The 26,423-nt window shown below is 44.1% G+C and overlaps 1 protein-coding gene and 1 pseudogene across 2 annotated transcripts in view; both read right to left on the reverse strand.

Annotated features, from left to right (window-relative positions):
- SLC10A6 (solute carrier family 10 member 6) overlaps positions 1-15,411 on the reverse strand; it is a 31,735-nt gene extending 16,324 nt beyond the window's left edge. For both annotated transcript variants that reach the window (XM_027544968.1, XM_027544969.1), the window contains exons 1-2: positions 14,982-15,411; positions 1,118-1,236 (exon numbers count right to left, since the gene is read on the reverse strand). In XM_027544968.1, coding sequence (XP_027400769.1) covers positions 1,118-1,236; positions 14,982-15,382 — 520 coding nt within the window. In that variant the 5' untranslated portion in view covers positions 15,383-15,411. The remainder of the gene's footprint in view (positions 1-1,117; positions 1,237-14,981) is intronic.
- LOC113894487 lies at positions 3,890-5,183 on the reverse strand (annotated as a pseudogene).
- Positions 15,412-26,423: the final 11,012 nt, after the last annotated feature.

The following is a 26,423-nucleotide window of genomic DNA, read 5'->3' on the forward strand; positions in this document are numbered from 1 at the left end:
TTCTCATACTTTCACTTGTAACCAGGTAACCCATAGGCAGGTAGAGAAACACATCAATACATCGTTTAGTGAACACAAGTAAATGAAGACATTGAAGGCAGGCTCCATACAGCAGAGGTCTACTTGCCCAACAGGAGCCATACCCTGACATTTTCCAGTGCCACATTCCAAATCTGCTCACTTGAAATACTAGCCAAAGCCATATAAGTTGCTTATAATATTTGGGGCTTAAATTGTATACAAGTGCCTATTATTATATATTATCAAAACAGAATATATTAAATCTCTTAGTAACATGAAGAAGTTGCATATAAAATTATGATTTCTAAGTTAAGATTTCACTCAAATTTTACAAATTCAATGGGCTTCAGCTGTTACCCGGATGTGGCTCTGTTCATAGTTTTGAACTATGGGCCATGGGTTGTACACCCTCCAAGAGATAACTTGAAACTTCAGATTGACACTTTGGAGTTCAATAACCAGTTTCTAACAATTCTTCAAAGACTCTGATCAAACCAGGATAGACATATCATCTCACCAAGTTTTTCCTCTAAGCTGAGTAAGTTCACAGAGCTCTCTAAAAAAAGGACAGAGTTTAAGGAGCTGATGAAGGAGATGTGGGTGTGGTTGTGATGTGTGGATATGCTTTAACAGTTCATAAGAATCGTTTGTGTTGATCAGTAAAGAAGTCGAGGCTCACAGGCCACGTGACAGATGAAACTGGGGAACCAAGGTCTCGTAAGAGGCACTGAGATGCAGTCAAACTACTTTCCAGTGGATTATATAAGGAGAGTTTGTTTGTTTTTAATAAGTGAGTTTTCTGACTTTATTTTCAAAACTGAACACTTGTAGGCCTTAAGAACTGGGACTTTGCAGTCAGATTCCAGAGTCAGAAATCAAGTTCTGCACTTAGCAGTACACAACCTTGGTCAAGTGAGTTCACCTATTTCTGAAAATACAAGATATGGAACTGGTAATATAATCTATACTGTTGGGTTATGTGGAGAATTAAATTAGACATATGTAGAATCCCCTGTATAAAGCAGACACATACCAAACAACAGCTGCTATTATTACCATCACTATTACTATTTCACGTCACAAGCCCAATACAGACCTATGTTCTGATATGGAATCGTGAGATTCTGCTCGAGGTTCCAGGACAAGGTGTAGAGATAAAGGCAGAGTGGCATCATTCCCAGGGCAGCCATTGTGGAACAGGTTGTCATACTGATGCTGAAAGTAAAATTAAAGTCATGCTTACAAGGGAGGTTTTGAAATAAAGGATTTAATCCTTAACCAAAACAACTTCTGGGGCACAACTTCTTACACTTGATGTAAGGTAATTTACTTGAAACTCCCTCCTGTCTTATTATTCAACAAATGATGGCAGATTTGTGGTCTAGAAAAACATTTCCGGCAGTTCTTATCACCTATCAATTAGTTCATTTTTTATGAACATTTTCTTGTCCTAAATGTTCTGATAGTCACTGTAAGGATTCATTTTTTTCCTTATACAGTTCTTTATTGATACATAACCCATAGGCAATAAGATTTCATTTTAAAGTATCCATAGTGGGGAATTCTCTGGTGGTCCACCGGCTAAGACTGAGCTCCCAATGCACGGGCCCCACGTTTGATCCCTGGACAAGGAACCAGTTCCCACATGTCACAACTATAGATCCCACATGCCGCAACTAAGACCCAATATAGCCAATTAAAATAAAAACGTATTTTTAGTAAATGTGACTATGCTATTCTATTTCCAGAATATTTTCATCACCTCCAAAAGAAACTCTACCCTATTAGCAGTCCCTCCCCATTCCTTTCTTCCTCCATCCCTGACAACCAGGAATCTACTTTCTAATCTATGGTTTAAGATGTCCAAATTTTCCCACTTTTATATCAATTCAGAGAGGGAGCCAAGAAGTCTTATCTGGGTCCTAAAGTCTTATAATGTTTCAAAAAACAGGGACGGAGCCAAAAGATGCCAGGCTATATTCGAGATTGCTTATTCCTTCTAACCAATGGTCTTCTCACCGGCTTACTGTTTCTGTCTATAGGATTTTGTCCCTATCTGGGTGATAAAATCAACAAGAAAATGAATCAGTAAAATTAGAGGTGTGTGGCAGAAAGTGAAGAGGAACTAAAAAGCCTCTTGAAAGTGAAAGAGGAGAGTGAAAAAGTTGGCTTAAAGCTCAACATTCAGAAAACGAAGATCATGGCATCCGGTCCCATCACTTCATGGCAAATAAATGGGGAAACAGTGGAAACAGTGTCAGACTTTATTTTGGGGGGCTCCAAAATCACTGCAGATGGTGACTGCAGCCATGAAATTAAAAGACGCTTACTCCTTGGAAGGAAAGTTATGACCAACCTAGATAGCATATTCAAAAGCAGAGACATTACCATACCAACAAAGGTCCGTCTAGTCAAGGCTATGGTTTTTCCAGTAGTCATGTATGGATGTGAGAGTTGGACTGTGAAGAAGGCTGAGTGCCGAAGAATTGATGCTTTTGAACTGTGGTGTTGGAGAGTCCCTTGGACTGCAAGGAGATCCAACCAGTCCATTCTAAAGGAGATCAGTCCTGGGTGTTCTTTGGAAGGACTGATGCTAAAGCTGAAACTCCAATACTTTGGCCACCTCATGCAAAGAGTTGACTCATTGGAAAAGACTCTGATGCTGGGAGGGATTGGGGGCAGGAGGAGAAGGGAAGACAGAAGATGAGATGGCTGGGTGGCATCACTGACTCGATGGATGTGAGTTTGAGTGAACTCCAGGAGTTGGTGATGGACAGGGAGGCCTGGCGTGCTGCAATTCATGGGGTCACAAAGAGTGGGACACGACTGAGCTACTGAACTGAACTGAACTGAACTGTGCTAAGTCACGTCCGACTCTTTGAGACCCTATGGACTGTAGCCTGCCAGGCTGATTGTGGGATTCTCCAGGCAAGAATACTAGAGTGGGTTGCCATGCCCTCCTCCAGGGGATCTTCCCAACTCAGGGATAGAACCCATGTCTCTTACATCTCCTGCACTGGCAGGCAGATTCCTTACCACCAGCATCACCTGGGAAGCTCAAAGTCAGGGGAAATAAGACAAATGGCAGGGCCTCCCAGGTGGCACCTATGGTAAAAGAAACTGCCTGCCAATGCAGGAGTCGTCAGAGACATGGGTTTGACTCCTGGGTAGGGAAGATCCCCTGCAGGAGGGCATGGCAACCCACTCCAGTATTCTTGCCTTGGAGAATCCCACAGACAGAGGAACCTGATGGGCTACATTCCGTAAGGTTGCAAAGAGTTGGCCACGACTGAAGCGCCTTGGGATGGATGCAAGGTAAATGGAAATGAGATATCCTTCAGGTCAACAAAATACTTTATCTTTAAAATTGCTAGGAAAATTATACAATCTGTTTACGAATGTACAAACTGTCTATAGACATGAATACTGGCTGCTCTACTGATTAATTGAGGCACAGGAAACATCATACAACACAAACCAGGGATAAAGCAAGAGTTTGTTCACTTTAACACTAGCCCTCGAAAGTCAGAGAATGTTTTAATATTCACTATTTAGGTTCTCAGAGCAACCTGCCTCGCATGTAGTACATGCCTAACCTGTGGTACAGATGGCTGAGAGACTGAGGCTTACTTTACCTCCCACCCCACCAAGGAGAAGGAGAGGAGACCCTTTGCATGGCTAAGGTCAGCTGCAGAGAAAGCAAGGGTCCTCAGCACTTGATCAGGCCAGCAAGTCAACCATCATTCCTCCCCATACTATGAATCACCAATGTTTCCATTTAATTAAGTACCCTGCCTATAAAATAATCTGCCTGTGATGACTTTAACATTTTCTTTTTTTTTTTTTTACCAGGGAAATCCACACTTTATTTTTTTTTTTAAGCACAAGTAATGGAAGCTAAGTATAATACAGCCTCTTTAAGGTTCTAAGGGAAAATTATTTTCAATTTTATTTAATATTATATATATATATCTACATTTATATAAAAATAATGGGTATTTATTATTTTCAACTTTACACTCAGCCAAACTATATGAGGTCCGAAAAAAGACATGGTGGTTTCCAAAAATTTATCTCCAACTGAAGGTGTGTTCCAGTAAAGTGAAGGACTAAACCCAGGAAAGCAGAAGACCACATGATCCAAAAAGCAGGAAAGTAGCTACGGGCAGTCTCAGGTGATGAAAAGGGAAGTCTCCGGACAGCAGCTAGGTAGCAGGCCTAGATAGCAACTTGGCCAGACCACAGCCGGGGACAGAGGGTGCTGGGAGAAAACAGGAGATCATGAGATGATCTGATACGTCTGCACACCTGGGAAACAATGTCGATGGTGGGCTGGCAGATCTTCTTCAGAGAGGTTGTTTTTGGTCTCCTTGTCCATCTGGCAGCACCAGCCCTCCAGCCGTTCCGTTTCTGCCTGGAGCAGCTTCAGGAACCAGTAGCCGTCCCGGCGGCAGGCCCCGGGCTGCGCGGGCTCTGCCGGGGAGCTGGAGGAGGTCTCCAGCCAGGGGTCGGGCGGGGGCAGCGAGGACGCCTCCAAGGCAGGGTCGATGTTGTCTCCATAGGAGAGGTTGCGCTTGATCTGGGCAATCTTGGGGGCCTGCCGGGGGCCGGCATCGATGCTGATGGAGTTGGGGTGCGGGGTGCAGTCTGGGAGGCTCTTCTCAGAGGACTTACAGCTTGAGTCATTGGCATCCTGGGTATCCGAGTCGGTGTCCCGTCGGGAGGACATGCTGTGAGAGGGGGCACTGCTTCGCCAGTCGTCCTCTACCTGAACCCCGATGGACCGGAATTTGGTAGCGGGACTGGGCTCCTCGTTTGGCACTGGCAAATGTGTTGACTGACTGAATGCAGTCAACTTGTATTCCTATAGATGACAGTTTCCTTTTGGGGATGGCCTCGGGGTGGGATTCAGAGCTGGTCAGCGTCCCTTGTTCGCTCTTCAGAGCTGCATGTTTTGTGGGTGGCTCGGGGGCCTCGGGGGCTGGGGTAACACCGCCCCGTGTCACGCTGGGTGGGCGGGTACTGCTGTCCAGGCTGTCCGAGGAGTTGCTCAGGCCAGACTGGCTCGTCACTTCGCTCTTGTGGTCCTGGCTGTCCAGGTAGGTATCCTGGGCAGACTCGGTGCTGCTCTGGAGTGTGACAGAGATGTCCTCAGCACTTGATCAGGCCAGCAGGTCAACCATCATTCCTCCCCATACTATGAATCACCAATGTTTCCATTTAATTAAGTACCCTGCCTATAAAATAATCTGCCTGTGATGACTTTGACATTTTCTATCAAAATAACAGTTGTGAGAGCCAGATGGTAAAGAAGGCATAGTGCCGAAGAATCGATGCTTTTGAACCGTGGTGCTGGAGAAGACTCTTGAGAGAGAGAGAGAGCAAAGAGATCAAACCAGTCCATCTTAAAGGAAATCAACCCTGAACACTCATCAGAAGGATGCTGAAGCTCCAATACTTTGGTCACCTGCTGCAAACTCCATTGGAAAAGACCCTGATGCTGAGAAAGATTGAAGGCAGAAGGAGAAGAGGGAACCAGAGGATGAGATAGCTGGATGGCATCACCGATGCAATGGACATGAACTTGAGCAAACTCCAGAAGATGGTGAGGGACAGGCAGGCCTGGAGTGCTGCAGTCCATGGGGTCACAAAGAGTTGGACACCACTGGGTGGCTGAACAACAATCAGAAGAATGCTTATACTTCCAGAAAAGCAGCAATCATTATACTTCAGTGATATTAAAAATACTCCTTCTGGGAACTTTCCTGATGGTTCAGTGGTTATGACTCCATGCTTCTAATGCAGGGGGCCCGGGTTCAAGCTCTGGTCAGGGAACTAAGATCCCACATGCCATGAGGCATGGCGAAAACAATACTCCTTCTATACTCTCAATCATTGCCAGTAAAAATGCAAAATGGTGCAAAACCTGGAAGGAGTTTGGCAACATCTAGCAAAACTTTGGCCACCTGCAAAGAGCTGACTCATTGGAAAAGACCCTGATGCTGGGAAAGATTGAGGGCAAGAGGAGAAGGGGACAGAGGATGAGATGGTTGGATGGCATCACTGACTCAACGGAAATGAGTTTAAACAAACTCCGGGAAATAGTGAAGCACAGAGAAGCCTGGCATGCTGTAGTTCTGGGGTTGCAAAGAGTTGGATACAACTTAGCAACTGAATAACAACAGCAAGCAAAATTACACATGTGTTTACCCTTTGATTCAACAATCCCCCACCTGGGAATCTAACCCAAAGATGCACCATCAAATATTTGGCTCACTGATGACCCTTTAAGAAAACTAGAGTTAGGTAATTCACAAGTATTTGTATATATCATCCTTCTCCTCTCTGTTTATATTTAAACATTCCTGTTTCATGGTTGCTTGTTCATTGAATAAAGGTTTATTCTTTTTTCTTTTTAGAGCAATCACACAATACAACTTACTCTGTAGCTTGGTTGCTTTTGCGTTCTTTTCCACTTAATATCACAGTCATTTTCAGGACAATAGATATAAGAAACTCATTTTTTTTTTCAAAAGAACTTCAACATAAATATGCCAAAATTTCCTCAATTACTCCATTAATGATGAAAAATTGCTTTGAGTTTTCTTCTGTTATAAACAATGTTATAATAAGCATTCTTACACATATTTCACTTGAATAATTCTTTTCCTTCTGTAGAATAGATTCTCCAAAGTTGAATCGCTATGTCAAAAGCCTGTTTTTCATTTTAATAGATACTACCAGATTACTTTCAAAAAATTTTATTATATTTCACTATCTTCCCTACACTGGAGGTGATCCCTTTTACTTCCCATGAGAACACTGAATAATGCATCTCACTCTTCTTTTGTTATACATCTGATTCTGTACGAGGTTGTGCTTTCCAATGTTTACTAGCCTCTTGGAAACGCCCTCACAACAGCCTTGTTTGTCTGATTTTTCTTTTCTCAACTTGCAGGAGCTATTTTAAAAGTAGGGTTGTTGGTGTTCAGTCACTAAGCCATGTTCGACTCTTTGTGACCCCATGGACTGCAGTACATCAGGCTTCCTGGTCCTACTCTATTTCCCTGAGTTTGCCCAGATTCATGTCCACTGAGTCAGCGATGCTGTCTAACCATCTCATCCTCTGCTGCCCTCTTCTCCTTTTGCCTTCAATCTTTCCCAGCATAACTCTTTCAATGAGTCGGCTCTTTGCATCAGGTGGCCAAAGTACTGGAGCTTCAGCTTCCGCATCAGTCTTTCCAATGAATATTCAGAGTTGATTTCATATCATCAAATGTAATACAAACATTTTTCCAAGCGTATATTTTAACTATGCTTATGACTTTTGCCACAATAAATAATGAACACAGAGGTAGTCAAATCTGTCCATTTTCCCCCCCGGCTTCTGAGTTCCCTGTTTTATTAGAGATCCCCCCTTCTCCTGAGGTTTTTCAAATATTGCCCCCACTTTTTACTTTTTCATAGGTTTATATTTTACATTTATGTTTTCAGCTCATCTAAAATTTATATTTTATATTGTATAAGGTATGAAACTGATCTATTGTCTTCTTTTATTTACTTGGCTGTGCTGGGTCTTAGTCACAGCCCTCGGGATCTTTGCCCTAGGGCCCGTTTGCCACAACAAGCCAGCACAGTGAGAAGCCTGTGCTCTGCAATTAGAGTAGCCCCACTTGCCGCAACTAGAGAAAAACCTCTGCAGCAATGAAGACCCAGCACAGCCTAAATAAACTAATAAAATAAAATACAAAAACAATGAATGTTTGAGCTGGGCAAAGTATTCTTCCTAACTGAAGAGCAAATTAAGGAAGAAAAGCAGTTTTCCAGAGCTTTCAAATCTCTGTATCCATGAAGAGGGTGTCTGGGACACTTCCTAATTCCTAGTCTATGACAGTGCTTCATTTCTGGCTCCTCATACCACCACATGCTGAAAGGAAGTCGATACTACATCGCTTTGATCTTGAACTTCTGGAGAACTAGCATAGCATTTTCCACCTGTATGGCTTTGGATCAAATCCCAGAAAGGTAGGGTTTCCCAGGGGGTGTGGTGGGTAAACAATCTGTCTGTAAGGCAGGAGACACAGGTTCCATCCCTGGGTCAGGAAGATCCCCTGGAGAAGGGAATGGCAACCCACTCCAGCACTTTTGCCTGGAGAATCCCATGGACCGAGGAGCCTGGTGGGCTACCGTCCATGGGGTCGCAGAGTCAGACACGACTGAAGAGCCTGAGCATGACGCACGCACCAAAAATGTAGGATTAATGACTGTGGGAAGCAAACTGTGAGATTCTATCAGACTCATTCTGTACCCTTGATCACACGGGTGACGATTTCCACCCTTTACACAACTCATGCCCATCACACGCACAGTAATGGTCAAGGATGGATGGCCATCCGTGACCCTGGTGCTCTGCCAACAATTACAAATACCAACAAAGCTTGGAAAAGCACACAGCAAGTGTGCATGAATGCGATGGACAGTCACACCTTTTGCTTTACTGCCATGAAATTCCAGTGCAGCATAAACAGAGGATGTGGCCAACTGGGTCTCTCAGCTACTCACCGAGGAAAACTGTTGGCAAAATCTGACTGCAGTATAACAAGAATCTGCTTGCACTAAGCAGAATAGCATCACCGTCCACAAACCATTATAGAGAATAATGAGACAGACTCGACAGGTCTGGACAAACAGGTAAACCCTGAACCTCCTTTAAAACATGGAAATTACATATCTGTGCATTATACTAAAGTGTAGTGTCCATGGGTATACTATTTTGCAATGGGTTTAAATTATTCAATGGTTTTTAGCTTGAAACCAATAAACTCTGGAACGTTGACACTCAAAACTGTGAAAAAATACATTTGCTCTCCCACTGAAAAAAAAAAAACAAACACATAAAATTATCTAGCTAGCCAGATGGACATGGAATATACTATAAGATCAGATCAATAGACTTGGCCCTAGAGATAGGTTCCAGGCCAGGTTTTTCATCCCCAAATATAAACATTACTCCTGTCTGCTGCTCCTCAAGAAGAGTAATCAGCATTTATTGAGTACCACATGCTAAGTATCAGACTTCATTACATACATTTCCCTCTTTTCATCTATAAAACAATTCTATGTGTGGGTATTATTTTCATTAGGAAAAAAAATACTAAAGTATGTAGAGTTATAGACAGAAACTTACACTAAGTCACATGGATTCAGTCTCAGTTCTGTCTCTCTCCTCTTCAGTTCTCCACCAGGCCCTGTTAAGCAGACCTGAAGAATCTGAAGTCCTATTTTCAGGGTCTCTGCTGAAGGATCAAGAACTTCTTTAAAGTCAAAATTGGCCGCTGACTCTCTCAGGCTCTACCACCATGAGTGCCCAGAATTCTTTCTTTGCTGCTAAGGACAAAAACACGTCCTCAGGGAAGGACAGATTTCCTACATCAAAAGTTATCAAACTAGAGTTCCCAGGTAGCCTAGTGGCTAGGATCCCAGGCTCTTGATGCCAGGAGCCAGATTCAGTCCCCGGTTGGGGAACAGATCCTGTAATATCCTGAATGTACTTAACGCCACTGCCTGTACACTTAAAACGGTAACTGCTATGTTATTTATGTTTACCACAATGGAAAAAAGGACCTCATATGACACGAATTTACCTACGAAACAGAAGCCAAGTCACAGACACGGAGAACAGACCTGTGGCTGCCAAGGGGGAGGCAGCAGGGAAGGGCCGGATTGGGAGTTAGGGATTAGCTGATGCAAACTATTATATATAGAATGGGTCACCAAGGTTCTACTGTATAGAAAGGGAACTATATTCAATATCCTGCAATAAACTACAATGAAAAGAAAAGAAAAAGGGACCTGAGAGAGTCTAACCCATTACTTTCACAAATGAGGAAACAATCCAGAAAGGCAAATTGCTCAAAGACACAGGACCTAAAACACAGACCTCTGACACAGTGCTCTTTTGCCTAACCTATATAATAATAATAATAACTTTATATTTATACATATATATGTGTGTGTGTGTGTGTGTGTGTATTGCCTCATTCAATCCAGGCAACAACCAGTGAGGTAGCTTATGTTTTTCCCTATTTTAGAAGTGGGCTTCCCTGATGAAATTAAAGCATACAAAATTTACATGACCTGCCAAGATGACCAAGTTAGTAAGTGACTAGGACTTCAAGCTCCCAACGTAGGGGGCCCAGATTCAATCCCGGGTTGGAGAACTGGAAGAAAAGTTATGACCAACATAGACAGCATATTAAAAAGCAGAGACATTACTTTGCCAACAAAGGTACATCTAGTCAAGGCTATGGGTTTTCCAGTGGTCATGTATGGATATGAGAGTTGGACTATAAAGAAAGCTGAGCGCCGAAGAATTGATGCTTTTGAACTGTGGTGTTGGAGAAGACTCTTGAGAGTCCCTTGGACTGCAAGGAGATCCAACCAGTCCATCCTAATGGAGATCAGTCCTGGGTGTTCATTGGTAGGACTGATGTTGAAGCTGAAACTCCAGTTCTTTGGCCACCTGATGCAAAGAGCTGACTCATTTGAAAAGACCCTGATGCTGGGAAAGATTGAGGGCAGGAGGAGAAGGGGACGACAGAGGATGAGCTGGTTGGATGGCATCACCGACTCAATGGACATTGAGTTTACCCAGAGTTTGGGTAAACTCTGGGAGTTGGTGATGGACAGGGAGGCCTGGAGTCCTGCGGTTCATGGGGTCACAGAGTCAGACACGACTGAGCTACTGAACTGAACTGGAGAAATGGATCCCAAATGCTGCAACTAAAGATTCCACGTGCTGCAAAAGGACCAGGCACAGCTAAATAAATAAATTTTAAAAAAATTTTTTATGTGTGGGATATGTTTAAAGAACAATTAGTAGTCCATTCTTACTACAGACCAGCTATGCTTAAGGGGTTAATGGGAAATAAACCTACAGAAGTCCATTAGACTTGAATTAGGTTCTATTCAATTTAGCAGGTGTTGAAAAGCCTTTATATGTATATATTCCTTTTCTCCTCACAATACCACAAAGGAACTACTATGATTTCTAGTTATAAAAAAGAGGTCCCAAGTCAGGATATAAAGACAAGCAGTCAAATCTCAGAGCCTATCTTAACCACTTACTACAAAACCATGATGGAGGCATGAGTACATTCTTAACATATCTTAACCACTTACTACAAAACCATGATGGAAGGCAGAGAGTACATTGTGAAGGTGCTGCAACTGGCCAAGAAAGGAACTGTGGGGCCTGAATAGAGGTGATGACAGTGGAGAGATGGGAAGCCAAGCTCTGCGTGACACCAAGAGGCTGGGCTACAGTACGAGCCACAGGACTGAACGGAGGAAGAGAAGCATGGACAGAGTCACAGGGGACTGCCAAGATGATGAGCCCAGGTGACTGGGAAGAGGACTGCGGTCAGCATCAGACACTCAGAATACAGAAACTCAGTTGTGTCTGACTCTGCAACCTCCCGGACTTCAGCCACCAGGCTCCTCTGTCCACGGACTTCTCCAGACAAGAAGACTGGAAGGTGTAGCCATGCTCTTCTCCAAAGGATCTTCCCAACCGAGGGATCAAACCTGGGTCTCCTTCATTGCAGATGGATTCTTTACCATCTGAGCTACCAGATGCTAGACTAAATGCTCTTAGATTTCATCCAGTATGAAAAACAGAATTCCTATCAATGATTGTCTACTGAGTTTTGTTAAAAGTTATTTTTGTTGGTAGTCAAGTAAGAAAAGCAATGAACTTGGATACTGTTTCAGTCAATAATACTGAGCTTCCAATTTATAATTTTTACAGAAAATTAAGATTTCTTACTCTTGTATCTATAAGCTTTTGAAAATCTAGTATTTAGTCCCCATTTAAAAATTTCATTTCTTTGAATTTAAATTTTTTTACTTGATTTTTGTTTTGTTTTTTTGTTTGTGAGGCTTGAAATCAAAATTTTATAAGAAAAAGGGGAAAGTAGCTAATATTTACTGTGTACCTACTATGTCCCTGGCACCCTGCATATATATTTCCTGCTTAAAATACAGTCTCATGGGGAATAGGTAATTTTAACCCCATTTTACAAATGAGGCTTATAGGTTAATTTGACCGAAGTTAAAAGCTAATTAAGCAAAGTAAAATGAGCATTACATTTTACAGACTTCCTATTATTGGTGCTTTTATTATAATGTTGGCTAATAAGAGATGAAGATAAATGTTCTCTTTCCCAGAGGTATTTAAGAACACTGTTTAAAGATGTATGCTCCTACCTAAATGTCCATCAACAGAGGAAAGGATAAAGAAGATGTGGTACATATATACTATGGAATACTGCTGCTAAGCTGCTAAGTCACTTCAGTCGTGTCCGACTCTGTGTGACCCCAGAGACGGCAGCCCACCAGGCTCCCCCATCCCTGGGATTCTCCAGGCAAGAACACTGGAGTGGGTTGCCATTTCCTTCTCCAATGCATGAAAGTGAAAAGTGAAAGTGAAGTCGCTCAGTCGTGTCTGACTCTTAGCGACCCCATGGACTGCAGCCTACTAGGCTCCTCCATCCATGGGATTTTCCAGGCAAGAGTACTACTCAGCCACAAAAAGGAACAAAATTGTGCCATTTGCAGAGAGATGGATGGACCTAGAGACAGTCACACAGAGTGAAGTAAGTTGGAAAGAGAAAAAACAAATACTGTATTAACACACATATGTGGAATTTAGCAAAATAGTACAGGTGAAAGGGAAGTCGCTCAGTCGTGTCCGACGCTTTGCGACCCCACGGACTGCAGCCACCAGGCTCCTCCATCCATGGGATTTTCCAGGCAAGAGTACTGGAGTGGGGTGCCACTGCCTTCTCTGAGTATAGGTGAACATGTTTGCAAAGCAGACATAGAGACACAGATGTAGCAAACAAAGGTACAGACACCAAGCAGGAAAGAAGGGGGTTTAGGACGGATTGGGAGATTGGGATTAATATACACTACGATGTATAAAATAGATAACTAAAGAGAATGAACTGTAGAGCACAGGGAACACTACTCAATGCTCTAAATGACCTAAAGTGCTCTAAGTGGCCTAAATGGGAAGGAAATTCGAAAAAGTGGTGATTTAGGTAAACATATAGCTGACTCACTTTGCTGTACAGCAGAAACTAACACAACATTGTAAAGGAACTATACTTCAATAAAAAAAATTTTTAAAGATTTATGCTCATACTCAGAAGATCTAGTTGTGCTAATAAACAGCATTGAAGAAAGTGCCCAAATTGCAGACTGATGAGAAACAGCTGTGACTTTAAATCTGAATTTTGCCATATTCAATGTGTAGCATTTGGCAATCTACTTAACCAATCTGAGACACAATTTTCTCAGCCATAAAATTCAGAATTATAAACGGTCATTTACAAGGTTGTTTTGAGGGCCAAAAAAAGAAGAGAAAGAGCATGCGTGAAAGCATCAGTCCTGTGCCTGTTCAGGGTACTTAATAAATATGTGTCCTTTTTCTTGCCCAAAACTTGCAGTCCCTGGAAGTTATCACTGTTATATAAACTTTGTGTAAAGAATATTTATCATTTTCCAATTATTATGTTAATGTCAGCTTTATTGAATTTCAATTAGCAGTGCACATTGAGGGGGGAGGGTTTAAATGAGCGAGGCAAGTGATTCATTTTAAATCTTTGATAAGTGGGTAACTAAAAACATAACCATATGAAAATTAATTATTGGTCTGCTTGGCATGAACCCATTAAAATTTATAGGTGAAATAAGTTCCATATGCTAAACACTGAGCACATGCAGGAAACTAGAAACCCATAGCTGCAGCTGACTCACTAACGTCAACTCCCAGCAAAGTCACCACCTGATTCATTCATTCATTGTATACTAAATTTCAACTAAATGGCATACACACCGAACAAAGATTTAAATTTATAAGTAGGTCTTTCCCGGGGCAAAAGGTGAAACAGCTTGTTCATAAGTAAGCAAAGATTCTAGAACGACCATTGCTTTGTAGCCCTTTCATTTTTATAATTGTGATTCCATCCTTTCCTCAAATGCCCTTTTTTTCCCCTCATCGGAACAAGTACTCCAAAATATATGTGATTAATTCATTTTCATTAAAATGTAAATGAATGATAAAGCCTGATGTCTCCCCACGGGTTTTCAGCTACACTGTAACTGGGATCAGGGTCATTGACCAAAATGAAAGGAATGAGATTCTAGTAGTGAATGCTAAGCATCTGCAAAGCCACAAAAACTTTAGTCATAAAAGTCTTTGTGTTACTCCGCAAGTCAACTCAACAGGCCTCTTAAAGCAGGATACCCCTGAAGCACCCTTATCCAATCCCCCAAAATACTGATCTCATAAAGTAGGTGCTCATTAGGGTCACGAGGCCCTCATTCTGCTTGTGCGGACACCACCATCACCCCCACTACAATAGCAACCAACTATCCTTAGCTTCTTGGGAGTCTGAGCCTATTGTGAAATTAGGACTGTTGTTAAAGCCATCAGTGTGGGTGAGAATGAGTTCACGCCTAGGAAGGGCCACTGGGTGAGGCGGAGACATGACTTCACTACTGTGTATGAACCCAGCCCCTTTACTCTGAAAAGAATAACTCAGAAAAGTTGCCAGTAAAACAGAGGACAGTCACAGCAAAGTTAATTTTAAGTTCAAAAAGGAAAGTCCTGGGGACTTCCCTGGTGGTTTAAGGGCTTAGACTCCCCACTTCCACTGCAGGAGGTATGGGTTCGATCTCAGGTCCGGGAACTAAGATCCCACATGCTGTGTGGTGTGGCCAAAAATCAAGGGGGTAAAAAAGATGAAAGTCCTTCTGGGACTGAACAAGTCTCTGTAAAATGTTTCCCACTGGAAACTCTATCTAGATTGGCAGAGTGTTTAACACAACCGTGCAAGCCTCCAACACCCACCCCAGGCAGGGGAAGACAGCTGAGCTTCCCTCATGTAACTTACCTGAGATCCATATCTCCATCCACCCAGAAGGTGAAAATGTTTGAGACAGTTCCCCCTGGGCAACACCCCATGATGAGGACAGCTATAGCTTGGAGTGGCTTCAGGGAGAAGCTGATGATCAGGAGGTAGGCGATGAGAGGCATGAGCCCAAACTGGCAGAGCATTCCCACAGCGATGCCCCAGGGTCTCCTGATGTGTCCCCAGAGCTTCTGGACCTCCACAGAGCATCCCAAGGAGAACATCAGCAGGCTGATCATCAGGGCCGACACCACTGTGAATACAAGGTCCAGGTTCCCGAACGCCTTCAGCCCCTCCGGCAGCTCCTCCTCCGAACTGTTGGCCGGGCAGGCCAAGCCGCTGGAACAATTTGCTCTCATCTCCTTATCTCCGTAAGGCAGCATCACAAATGAACCTCCTGCTGTAATGCCTGGGCAGGTCTATCCTGCTGTATTTTTAATAATGTCACCAAGTCACACGTGGAGGATCATTCCAGGAGCCAAGGGCCAGCCAGGTGATTCATCCTAATTTGGTCAATTTATTCACAAGTGGTATTATAAAAGTAATTATCATGGCCAAGAAACATAATAAACTGTGGAAAGGAAGGCTTTCCACATTTACGGATACTTACCAGTGAACATTCACGTGAAATGAGACAAGCAAACTGACTGTCAAGTGGAGCAACCGGTGTGCTGTCAACAATCACACTGGGTTCCAGGAAAGCAGGCTGGTTGGCAAGACATAATTCCTCCAGATTCAGCGGGGAGTTCCAAGAGCCAGGATGCAATGTTTTGCAGAGAGAAAGGCTAACTCTGGGGGAAAAGAAAAAAAAAAACAAAGGCAGCTAAGCCAAAGCCACACCTCGTAGCATGAGCAAAATACTTCAGCCTAGAGAATTCTATGAGGAGCATAGAGGAGCCTGGCGGGCTACAGTCCATGGAGTCACAAAGAGGCGGACACAACAGAGTGACTAACACTTTCACTTGCTGTTGAAGAAATTAAAACAAAAGAAGGCCAGTTTAAGAAATGTCAGGAGGGAATAAGGATCATTTCAAGAGAGCTTTGGAATTAGTCACTTTTTCTTCTTTCTGTTTCTACTAGAATGCGTGTCTAAAACCAATGGTTAAACGCCGCTGAGAGTAATACGGTGTTAAGCACCCGGTGGGTCTCGTGAAACATGTGGAAACTCATTTCTGATCTGAACCCAAAATAATTCAAGGGAAATGTCACTCTCCTTCGGAGAATAGAGTCGGCTTTGAGAAGCCCCACCCCTGGGTCTTGAGGTGAGGTCTGGGAATTCAGCAATGAAATGTGATAAAGAGCTTGTCTGGGGAAGGCTCGAGACAAGAGTCCGAGGTCAGCCTGTGACCGCAATGGCCTGGGGCCTCTCTGTGTGTCTTAACCACACAATCACATGTTTTGTTGGCAAAACCAGGCGAGAAAAGAACGGTCCCATGAAACTAAGGCTCCAAAACAGCAGACACCACACCCTTTCTCACTGAAAGCAGGAAGTATATTTGTGGCACAGAGGCTGAGGACAGGGAACACTTTATAAATGGTCCCACGTGTCTTCAGAGTGACACTAGCTCTGCATTGTTTATTTCTAGATTAGCAAATTACTTTCCATGACAAAATGTTCTGGGCATGCTTGCTGTATACAAAAACAAGCTGAATACAAACGTGAAATGAAATCTATTTGCAGGAAGTATAAACTCACTCAGGCAACCTACACCCCAAAAGCAGCTCTGAAGGGAGAACCCTGCTGGAGGCCATTCACAGGTCTTGTTTTATGCCCAAGAACAAGCTAACATCTACAGCAAGCTTGGTGAGCTTGTCAGGAGACAATCCAGAACCATCTGCATTGTGTTTATTCAGAGTCAAGCAAAGAAATGGGCTTCCCTTGTGGCTCAGCTGGTAAAGAATCTGCCTGCAATGAGGGAGACCTGGGTTTGATCCCTGGGTTGGGAAGATCCCCTGGAAAAGGGAAAGGCTGCCCACTCCATCATTCTGGCCTGGAGAATTCCATGGACTGTATAGTCCATGGGATAGCAAAGAGTTGGACACGACTGAGTGACTTTCACTCACAAGCAGAGAAATGGATATTTAGGAGTGGGTTAGGTCTCTGGAAAGCTGGTGTTCTCAGCTGAAAGATGTTAAGGTGTGGTCAAGCTGAAGCGGAATGGAGGAAGGAAAGAATTAACATTTTTTTGAGGACCGACTAAGTGACAGGGGGTTTCCCAGGTGGCTCAATGGAAAGAATCCACCTGCCAAGCAGGAAATGCAAGTTCAATCCCTGGGTCAGGAAGATCCCCTGGAAGAGGAAATGGAAACCCACTCCAGTATTCTTGCCTGGGAAACCCCAAGGACAGAGGAGCCTGGTGGGCTGCAGTCCATGGGGTCACCAAAGAGTCGGACACAACTGAGCGACTCAACAATAAAGTGACAGAGACATGCTAGGTTATTTGCACTTATGTGGCTGTGTCTGGTGAAGCAAAACATTTTTAAACTTTATTTAGTAAGAAAGTGAAAGTGAAGCCACTCAGTCGTGTCCAACTCTTTGAGACCCCATGGACTGTAGCCTACCAGGCTCCTCCATCCATGGATTCTCCAGGCAAGAGTACTGGAGTGGGTTGCCATTTCCTTCTCCAGGAGATCTTCCCAACACAGGGATCGAACCCGGGTCTCCCGCACTGCAGGCAGATGCTTTACCATCTGAGTAAGAAAGTATCAGATTATTTCTGTTTGGATAATGTTAAAAAGTCCCTTGGTAGACCTTTCTTACTGAAAGAATCACTTGAACAACTCTTCTTAGTTATACAAATTTAAGTTTAGTAAGCCATACCCAATAGTGATTGGTTTTGCTACTCAGCTCTACTAGCTGGAAAATGAAGTGAAATGTGAGTTGCTCAGTTGTATCTGACTCTTTGCCACCCCTTGGGCTGTAGCCTGCCAGGCTCCTCTGCCCATGGAATTCTCCAGGCAAGAATACTGGCGTGCGTTGCCATTCCCTTCTTGACCCAGGGATTGAATGAACCCGAGTCTCCTGAATTGTAGGCAGAATCTTTACCGTCTCAGCCACAGGGAAGCCCTGAGGAGGGGGCTAAATTTGCAAAGTAAACTTAAGTAGTCTCCAAAGGCGAAGGTAACCTTGGCCACTTGCCTTTTAAAATATAGTGTTATCAGAATTTCTCAAATGTAATTCAGTTGGATGATTCCAACGGAGGTCCATTGACAGGAATATTTATTAAAGTCTAATTACACACCAAGAAAGGGATGTCTGGACTGGTGACAAGTTCCTCTGGACCCAGTTGTCTTGGGAGAGATGTCACAGGGTGATAAAGGACACGGTGAGTGAGTACATGGATGCAGCTGGAAAAGAAGTAGCCTTGAGAGGCCAAGCTTGGGCACCACAATGATGTGTGCAAGGCGGCAGTGAGAGAGGACCCACTGGCCTTGGTAGAACCAACTTATTCAAAACATCCTGAGGCAGGAAGTAGATGGGCCAAGATGAAAATAGCAGGACAATCAGGGAGGAGGCTGAGCCCTGCCCAGACAGAAGATAAGAGACCACATATTTCTCCTTCTCAAAGTCAGGAGACCTCCCTGTCTACACATGCGCAGAAAGACTCCTTGGAGGTCAAAAGGGGACTGATGCTAAGTGATGCTAACTATGCGTAGGCCTCTTTGGTGGAATCCATCTTGGCCAAGAGATATGTGAAGATCCTGAGATACACCAAATATGAACTCTGACCCAGGCAAATCAAAGCGACTGGCCAAAGAAAAAGTCAGAAGAAACGCCCCATAAAAGTGATTCAAACTACCACAAGGGCTCAACTCTCTCTCTGAGTCCACCCAAGTCTATCTACAGGTACTATACTCTTTTTCCTCCTAAATAAACACTTTTCTGGTTTCACTACTTCTGTCTTTGTGGGAATTCTTTTCTGCAAAGCCAAGGAGAAAAGGAAAGATATACCCATTTGAATGCAGAGTTCCAAAGAACAGCAAGGAGAGATAAGAAAGCCTTCCTCAGTGATCAATGCAAAGCAATAGAGAAAAACAATAGAATGGGAAAGACTAAAGATCTCTTCAAGAAAATTAGAGATACCAAGGCAACATTTCATGCAAAGATGGGCTCAATAAAAGACAGAAATGGTATGGACCTAACATAAGCAGAAGATATTAAGAAGAGGTGGCAAGAATACACAGAAGAACTGTACAAAAAAGATCTTCATGACCCAGATAACCACGATGGTGTGATCACTCAACTAGAGCCAGACATCCTGGAATGTGAAGTCAAGTGGGCCTTACGAAGTGTCACTACAAACAAAGCTAGTGGAGGTGATGGAATTCCAATTGAGCTATTTCAAATCCTGAAAGATGACGCTGTGAAAGTGCTGAACTCAATATGCCAGCAAATTTGGAAAACTCAGCACTGGCCACAGGACTGGAAAAGGTCAGTTTTCATTCCAATCCCAAATAAAGGCAATGCCAAAGAATGTTCAAACTACTGTACAATTGTACTCATCTCACATGCTAGCAAATTAATGCTCAAAATTCTCCAAGCCAGACTTCAACAGTATGTGATCCATGAACTTCCAGATGTTCAAGCTGGATTTATAAAAGGCAGAGGAACCAGAGATCAAATTGCCAACATCTGCTGGATCACCAAAAAAGCAAGTGAGTCCCAGAAAAACATCTACTTCTGCTTTATTGACTATGCCAAAGCCTTTGACTGTGTGGATCACAACAAACTGGAAAACTCTTAAAGAGATGGGAATACCAGACCACCTGACCTGCCTCATGAGAACTCTGTATGCAGGTCAAGAAGCAACAGTTAGAACTGGACATGGAACAACACACTGGTTCCAAATCTGGAAAGGAGTATGTCAAGGCTGTATACTGTCACCCTACTTATTTAACTTATATGCAGAGTACATCATGAGAAATGCCAGGCTGGATGAAGCACAAGCTGGAATCAAGATTGCCAGAAGGAATATCAATAACCTCAGATAAGCAGATGACATCACCCTTATGGCAGAAAGTGAAGAAGAACTAAAGAGCCTCTTGATGAAAGTGAAAGAGGAGAGTGAAAAAGTTGGTTTAAAACTCAACATTCAGAAAACTAAGATCATGGCATGTGGTCCCATCACTTCATGGCAAATAGATGGGGAAACAATGAAAACAGGGACAGACTTTATTTTCTTTGGCTCCAAAATAACTGCAGATGGTGACTGCAGCCATGAAATCAAAAGACGTTGCTCCTTGGAAGAAACGTTACGACCAACCTAGACAGCATATTAAAAAGCAGAGACATTACTTTGCCAACAAAGATCCATCTAGTCAAAGCTATGGTTTTTCCAGTAATCATGTGTGGATGTAAAAGTTGGACTATAAAAAAGCTGAGTGCTGAAGAACTGATGCTTTTGAACTGTGGTGTTGGAGAAGACTCTTGAGAGTCCCTTGGACCACAAGGAGACCCAACCAGTTCATCCTAAAGGAAGTCAATCCTGAATATTCATTGGAAGGACTGATGCTGAAGCTGAAACTCCAATTCTTTGGCCACCTGATGCGAAGAACTGACTCATTGGAAACTACCCTGATGCTGGGCAAGACTGAAAGCGGGAGGAGAAAGGGACAGAGGATGAGATGTTAGGATGGCATCACCGACTTGATGGACATGAGTCTGAGAAAGCTCCGGGAGTTGGTGAGGGACAGGGAAGCCTGGCATGCTGCAGTCCATGGGTTTGCAAAGAGTCAGACATGACCGAGCAACTGAACTGAACTGAAAGCAAGGAGTCAGGGCCTTGTCTCTGACCACTGATCTAGTGGCCAGGACCTGGTGCTCTCACTGCTGCGACCCAGCCTCAGTCTCTGGCAGAGAAACCCATCCCGGCTTCAGGCTGCTGCAGGACAAGACCACCTGAGATCACATTTGGTACCAAAATCTGGGAATTTAGAAAGTCAAAGTAAATCACAGGCGTTGCTGAGCTGTGGCTTGAGGCCCCCAACTTTTGCTCTTGCTTTCTGATTCTCACTCTTCACTTTGCTTTCAAGACCCAAGGGCATAATCTCTGCCCGTTCACAGCATTACGGGTACCCCCCAACATGGGGGTGGCAGGCTAATTTCCCCAGGCCATGCTGATTCAAACAATGCTTGGGTGATAGCTGATGCTGTCCTCTGAGACTTGGTGGAAACCATGTGATTTCCACCATGAAACCATCACAAATTATTTGTGATTTCCAACAGTGCGGGAGCCTGAGGGGTCTCTCTCACTGTCCTATATGGAACCCTCCACTACAGTTTTCTTTTCCACTTTACTCCCACAACAAAGTCTCTTTCTCACTCCTTATTGCTGTGCTCTTCTAGGGAAGGATTTCCTAGATATCATTCCTTAACTGCATCCCTGCCACAGTCACAATTGGTGCTGTCTAGGTCAGACAAAATCGATAGATGATTCTTAATTGTATCTCAGCTGCCAGGAAGACAGAGAAAATGATTTGGGGTTCTTCTGTTGTCTAGTCCCTCACCTCACTCAATGCCCAGAAATCTACTTTGAGAATTTCTCTGCCTTTCAGCCCTCAAGCTTGAACCCCGTGTCATCTTCCATTGTGCCCAACTCCAATTTCCTCAAGGGTTCTTCTTTGCATCTATCAGGTCTCTTCACTCCAGGCCTTGGCAGTCTATATATCCTATTATGGACAGCCTATCAGACTGGCTGCTACCCAGAATCCCAAATCATAAACATCATAGATGCTCAGTCAGTCACGAGGAATACACCCCAGCACAGGAAGACTTATCACAGGACATCAACTCTATAGATAATGGATCCTTCCTAAGGAAAGTCCAGGCAACCAGTCTGAACTGGTTCAAAAGCCCTTCTCTGGCTGTGCTGGAGGAGGAGCTTCGCACAAAGTCACAAGGAAGGCCAGACACGTCTGGTCGGCAATCAGTGGGCGAATAGAGGATGCCTAGACCCCCAACAAGTTCAAAGGGAATTTCAGGGACACCCGGAACTCCTTCAGGTTAAAGCCTCCTGTTAACTGTTCCTGGGACACTGGATTCCATTCTCAGAGCGCTGTCTCATTCTTTGCTGGAGGTTTCTCAACATGGGAGAATCCCCCTCCAAGCCAGAAGAGACACCTCTGCAGTATATCCTTAAGAATTGGAAATATTTTAATGGATGGGCCAAAAAAAGGAAAAACTTAAAATTCTACTGTAACAGGGCTTGGCCTTGTTTAAGTTGGGAAATGTAGAAAAATGGCCTGAAACTTGGTCTCTCGATTACAATACCATTCTGCAACTGGATCTTTGCCACAGGATGGGAAAATGGGGTGAGGTCAGGTTCTCTATAAAGGTTTTCATGATCCTTTACCCAAACCCTGCCCTATACAACTCTTGTAATTCAAAGCCTGGGAACCAGCAGAAGACTCTCTTGACATTTTAGATGATCCTCTTCTCAGCTCTCTTTATCTTTCAGGGGGAAAACTGAGCTCCTCCTACTTCTGACAGTATCTCTGCATCTCTGGAGCCACCTACTTCTCCTGGTCCCTCTGACTGACCCAAACTCCACCTTCCCAATGTCCCACCATACACTGTTACCCCAAGAAAGAGAGACTAGGCCCTCTGGGGTAACTCGCAGTGGAGCTTCCTATCGCCCAGGATAAGGGGACATGTGCCCCTCTTAGAGAAGTGGCGAATGGCAAAGGGCCAATCAGATTACATGTGCCTTTCTCTTTAACTGACTTAGTCCAATGCACACAGAAACTGAAGACCCTAGTAAGTTTCTTGAAGGGTTTCATGTCCTAAGGCTGGTCTATGATTTAACTTGGGAGGATGTTCGGGTAGTCCTATCTACCTGATTGTACCCATGAGGGAAAATGGGGAATCTGGAAGCAGCCCAGGGGTAGGCTGACCAGCTTGCCAAAGACCAACCCGAACATTATACTATGGGTGGAGAAGCAGTCTCAAATCAGGAACCCTCTTGGAATTTTTTTTTTTTCCAGAAACTGTTTATTTTCCATCAGCCAAATTCATTTTACGAGTTCGTATAAGAACAGCTTAAGATCACTCAGTGGTTCTTCCTACCCGTGCAGTGGCCTCAGCACTGGGAGATGCAATCCAGTCTTCAGTGGCAGGCTGAGGAAGTCAAGGTTGGTGCCACCTAAGGGGCTTCCTGCTGCAAGGAATTTGAGGGACACCCTGGTCCTCTATTCACAGGACATCAAGGGTTCTGGACACGGTGAATGTTTCCCTTTTAAGTTACGAGGGAATCCAGAACAAGGCTGTATAGATCCCTGTCTGGGTAACCCTGAAAAGCCTCTCTTGGAATTATAATTCCCAGGAGGGAATAGAAACCAGGAAGTACATGATCCAGTGTGTATTAGAAAGGATGGGAAAGCGTATCAAAAAGTCAATTAACTATGAAAAGGTTAAAGAAGTGACCTAAGAAAAAAGAGAAAATCCAGCCCTCTTTCATGGGTGGCTTGCGGAGCCATTTAAGGAAATATACTAACACAGACCCCCTCCTCTGCTGAAGGTCAGTCCTTGCTGAGCCAGGCCACCCCTGATACTAGGCAGAAGCTCCAAAAGTTACAGTTTGGCCCACAAACGCCCATCCCCCAGCTCTTAGATGTGACCTTTGGGTTTCTAATAATCAAGATCAAGCTCAGAGAAGGATAGAACCCAACTTGAAGAAAGACAGGCCAGGGTTCATGCAAAATTGATAGTTGTTGCTGTCAGTCATGCCTTGTGACCTCAGAACAACCCAAGGGGGCTAGGAAAGTCCAACTATCCATCTGGAGATAAGACCAACAAGAGAGTATGCTAAAATGCAAGGCAATAGGCCGCTGAGATTGCCAGAAAGAACCCCCGGGGCCACAGCCAACATGCAAACAAACAGATCACTGGAAGAGGGAGTGCCCCCAGTCCTGAAGGGGAAGCAGGGTGCTCCCGATCCCGAGATGGCCATGCTATAGGACTGAGGTGGCCTGGGGATTCTGGTAGTTCCCCCCAACAAGACATCTATATCCACTGAGGAGCCCGGGGTAGTCCTTGACATGACAGATACAAAAATCGATTTCCTAACTGATATGGAAGCCACTTACTCTGTCTTAATTTCTCACACTGGACCTCTTTGCTCCAAAAGCTGTACTGTGACCGGTGTCGACAGAAAGCCGGGCGCTTATGACTTTACTGGGCCTCTCACTTGCCAATCTGAGCAGCGGTTGATTTTGTGTGACCTTCCAGTTGTGCCTCAGTGTCCTACCCCACTCCTGGGAAAGGACCTTCTGAGCTCCCTCGGGGTCACTCTCTGGTTAAAAGGTCCTAAGAAGCCCCTTATCTTGACTCTAAGACACACCAGCCACAAGAGCAAGATTCTACTTCCAGCCATATACTATAGGCAGTAGACGCTTCAGTATGGGACAAAGGAACCTCTGGAAGGGCCGTAAACACCCAACCTGTAAGAATTAGCCTTAGGCCAGAAACTGCCTATCCTAACAACAGACAATATCCTATAAAGCTGGAAATGAAGAAGGGTTTACAACCCCTCATAGATAAATTCCTAAGGCACGGCCTCTTGCTGCTCTGCCGTCTCTGTACAACACTCCTACTCTACCAGTTGTTAAGCCAAATGGGGAATACAGGATGGTACAAGACCTGAGAGCAGTAAACCAAGTGGTGGGCCCTATACATCCCTAATGGCCAATCCTCCAGTTCAGTTCAGTCACTCAGTCGTGTCCGACTCTTTGCGACCCCATGAATCACAGCACACCAGGCCTCCCTGTCCATCGCCAACTCCTGGAGTTCACCCAAACTCACGTCCATCGAGTCAGTGATGCCATCCAGCCATCTCATCCTCTGTCGTCCCCTTTTCCTCCTGCCCCCAATCCCTCCCAGCATCAGGCTCTTTTCAAATGAGTCAGCTCCTTGCATCAGGTGGCCAAAATATTGGAGTTTCAGCTTCAGCATCAGTCCTTCCAATGAACACCCAGGACTGATCTCCTTTAGGATGGACTGGTTGGATCTCCTTGCAGTCCAAGGGACTCTCAAGAATCTTCTCCAACACATTTCAAAAGCATCAATTCTTCAGCACTCAGCTTTCTTCACAGTCCAACTTTCATATCCATACATGACCACTGGAAAAACCACAGCCTTAACTAGACAGACCTTTGTTGGTAAAGTAATGTCTCTGCTTTTGAATATGCTATCTAGGTTGGTCATAACTTTCCTTCCAAGGAGTAAGCGTCTTTTAATTTCCTGGCTGCAATCACCATCTGCAGTGATTTTGGAGCCCGCCAAAATAAAGTCTGACACTGTTTCCACTGTTTCCCCATCTATTCCCCATGAAGTGATGGGACCGGATGCCATGATCTTAGTTTTCTGAATGTTGAGCTTTAAGCAAACTTTTTCACTCTCCTCTTTCACTTTCATCATATTAACACAAATCCCTAAGGATGCTAAATGGTTTATTATACTCGACCTTAAGGATGCCTTCTTTTGCATCCCAGTTCTTTCCTCATCATACTATCTGTTTGCCTTCAAGTGGACTAACCCCAACTCAGGTCAAATACCACAATATACCTGGACAGTATTGCTTCAGGGGTTTCAGGACAGCCCACACTTGTTCACCCAGGCCTTAGAAAAGGAACCAGAAACAGATGGCTGGCGGCACATAGATCAGAAATCGTTCATACCTCTCTCTGACCAATGGAAAATTAGTAAAGGGCTACATGATTCTCTCCATCTGGGGGAGATGCAAGGTCTATGATTGTTTTCTGATGTTTTACAGGGAAAGGGCTCCTGGTGACAACGTAAGAGTTACTCGAGCCTGTGCCCTTTGTGCCACCCATAATCTAGGAAGTACCCTCAAGCCTCCCCTTCTTGCTAGCCCAGTCCAGTGATGAGGGACTCATCCAGGAGAGGACAGGCAATTAGATTTCACTCAGATGCCCTCTTTTCAGGGCTTTATATACTTAACTAGTCTTTATGGATGCCTTTACTGGATGGATAGAGGCTGTCTCCATTAGAGCAGAGAAGGCAACTGAAGTTGCTAAGTTGCTCCTAAAGGAAATTATTCCTAGAGTCGGGTTGCCTCGTCACCTTCAGAATGACAATGAGCCTTCATTTGTAACAAAAGTCACGCAAGAGCTTTCACAGGCTTTAGGAATTAAATACCACCTCCATTTATCCTGGAGACCTCAGTCCTCAGGAAAAGTGGAATAGGTTAATCATACACTAAAGAAAACTTTGGGCAAACCCTGTCAAGATATGTCAGAGTTGTGGTATCACCTGCTGCCAACAGCCCACTTAAGGATCAGGGCAGCTCCTAGAACCACCACCAAGTTAAGCCCTTTCAAAATGACCGACAGAAGGCCATTCCTTACTCTGGACATGCTAACTGATCAAGAAACCCAGGCTCATCTTAAATATTAACACATTATAAA

Source organism: Bos indicus x Bos taurus, chromosome 6, assembly GCF_003369695.1.
Source record: "Bos indicus x Bos taurus breed Angus x Brahman F1 hybrid chromosome 6, Bos_hybrid_MaternalHap_v2.0, whole genome shotgun sequence".
NCBI lineage: Eukaryota > Metazoa > Chordata > Mammalia > Artiodactyla > Bovidae > Bos > Bos indicus x Bos taurus.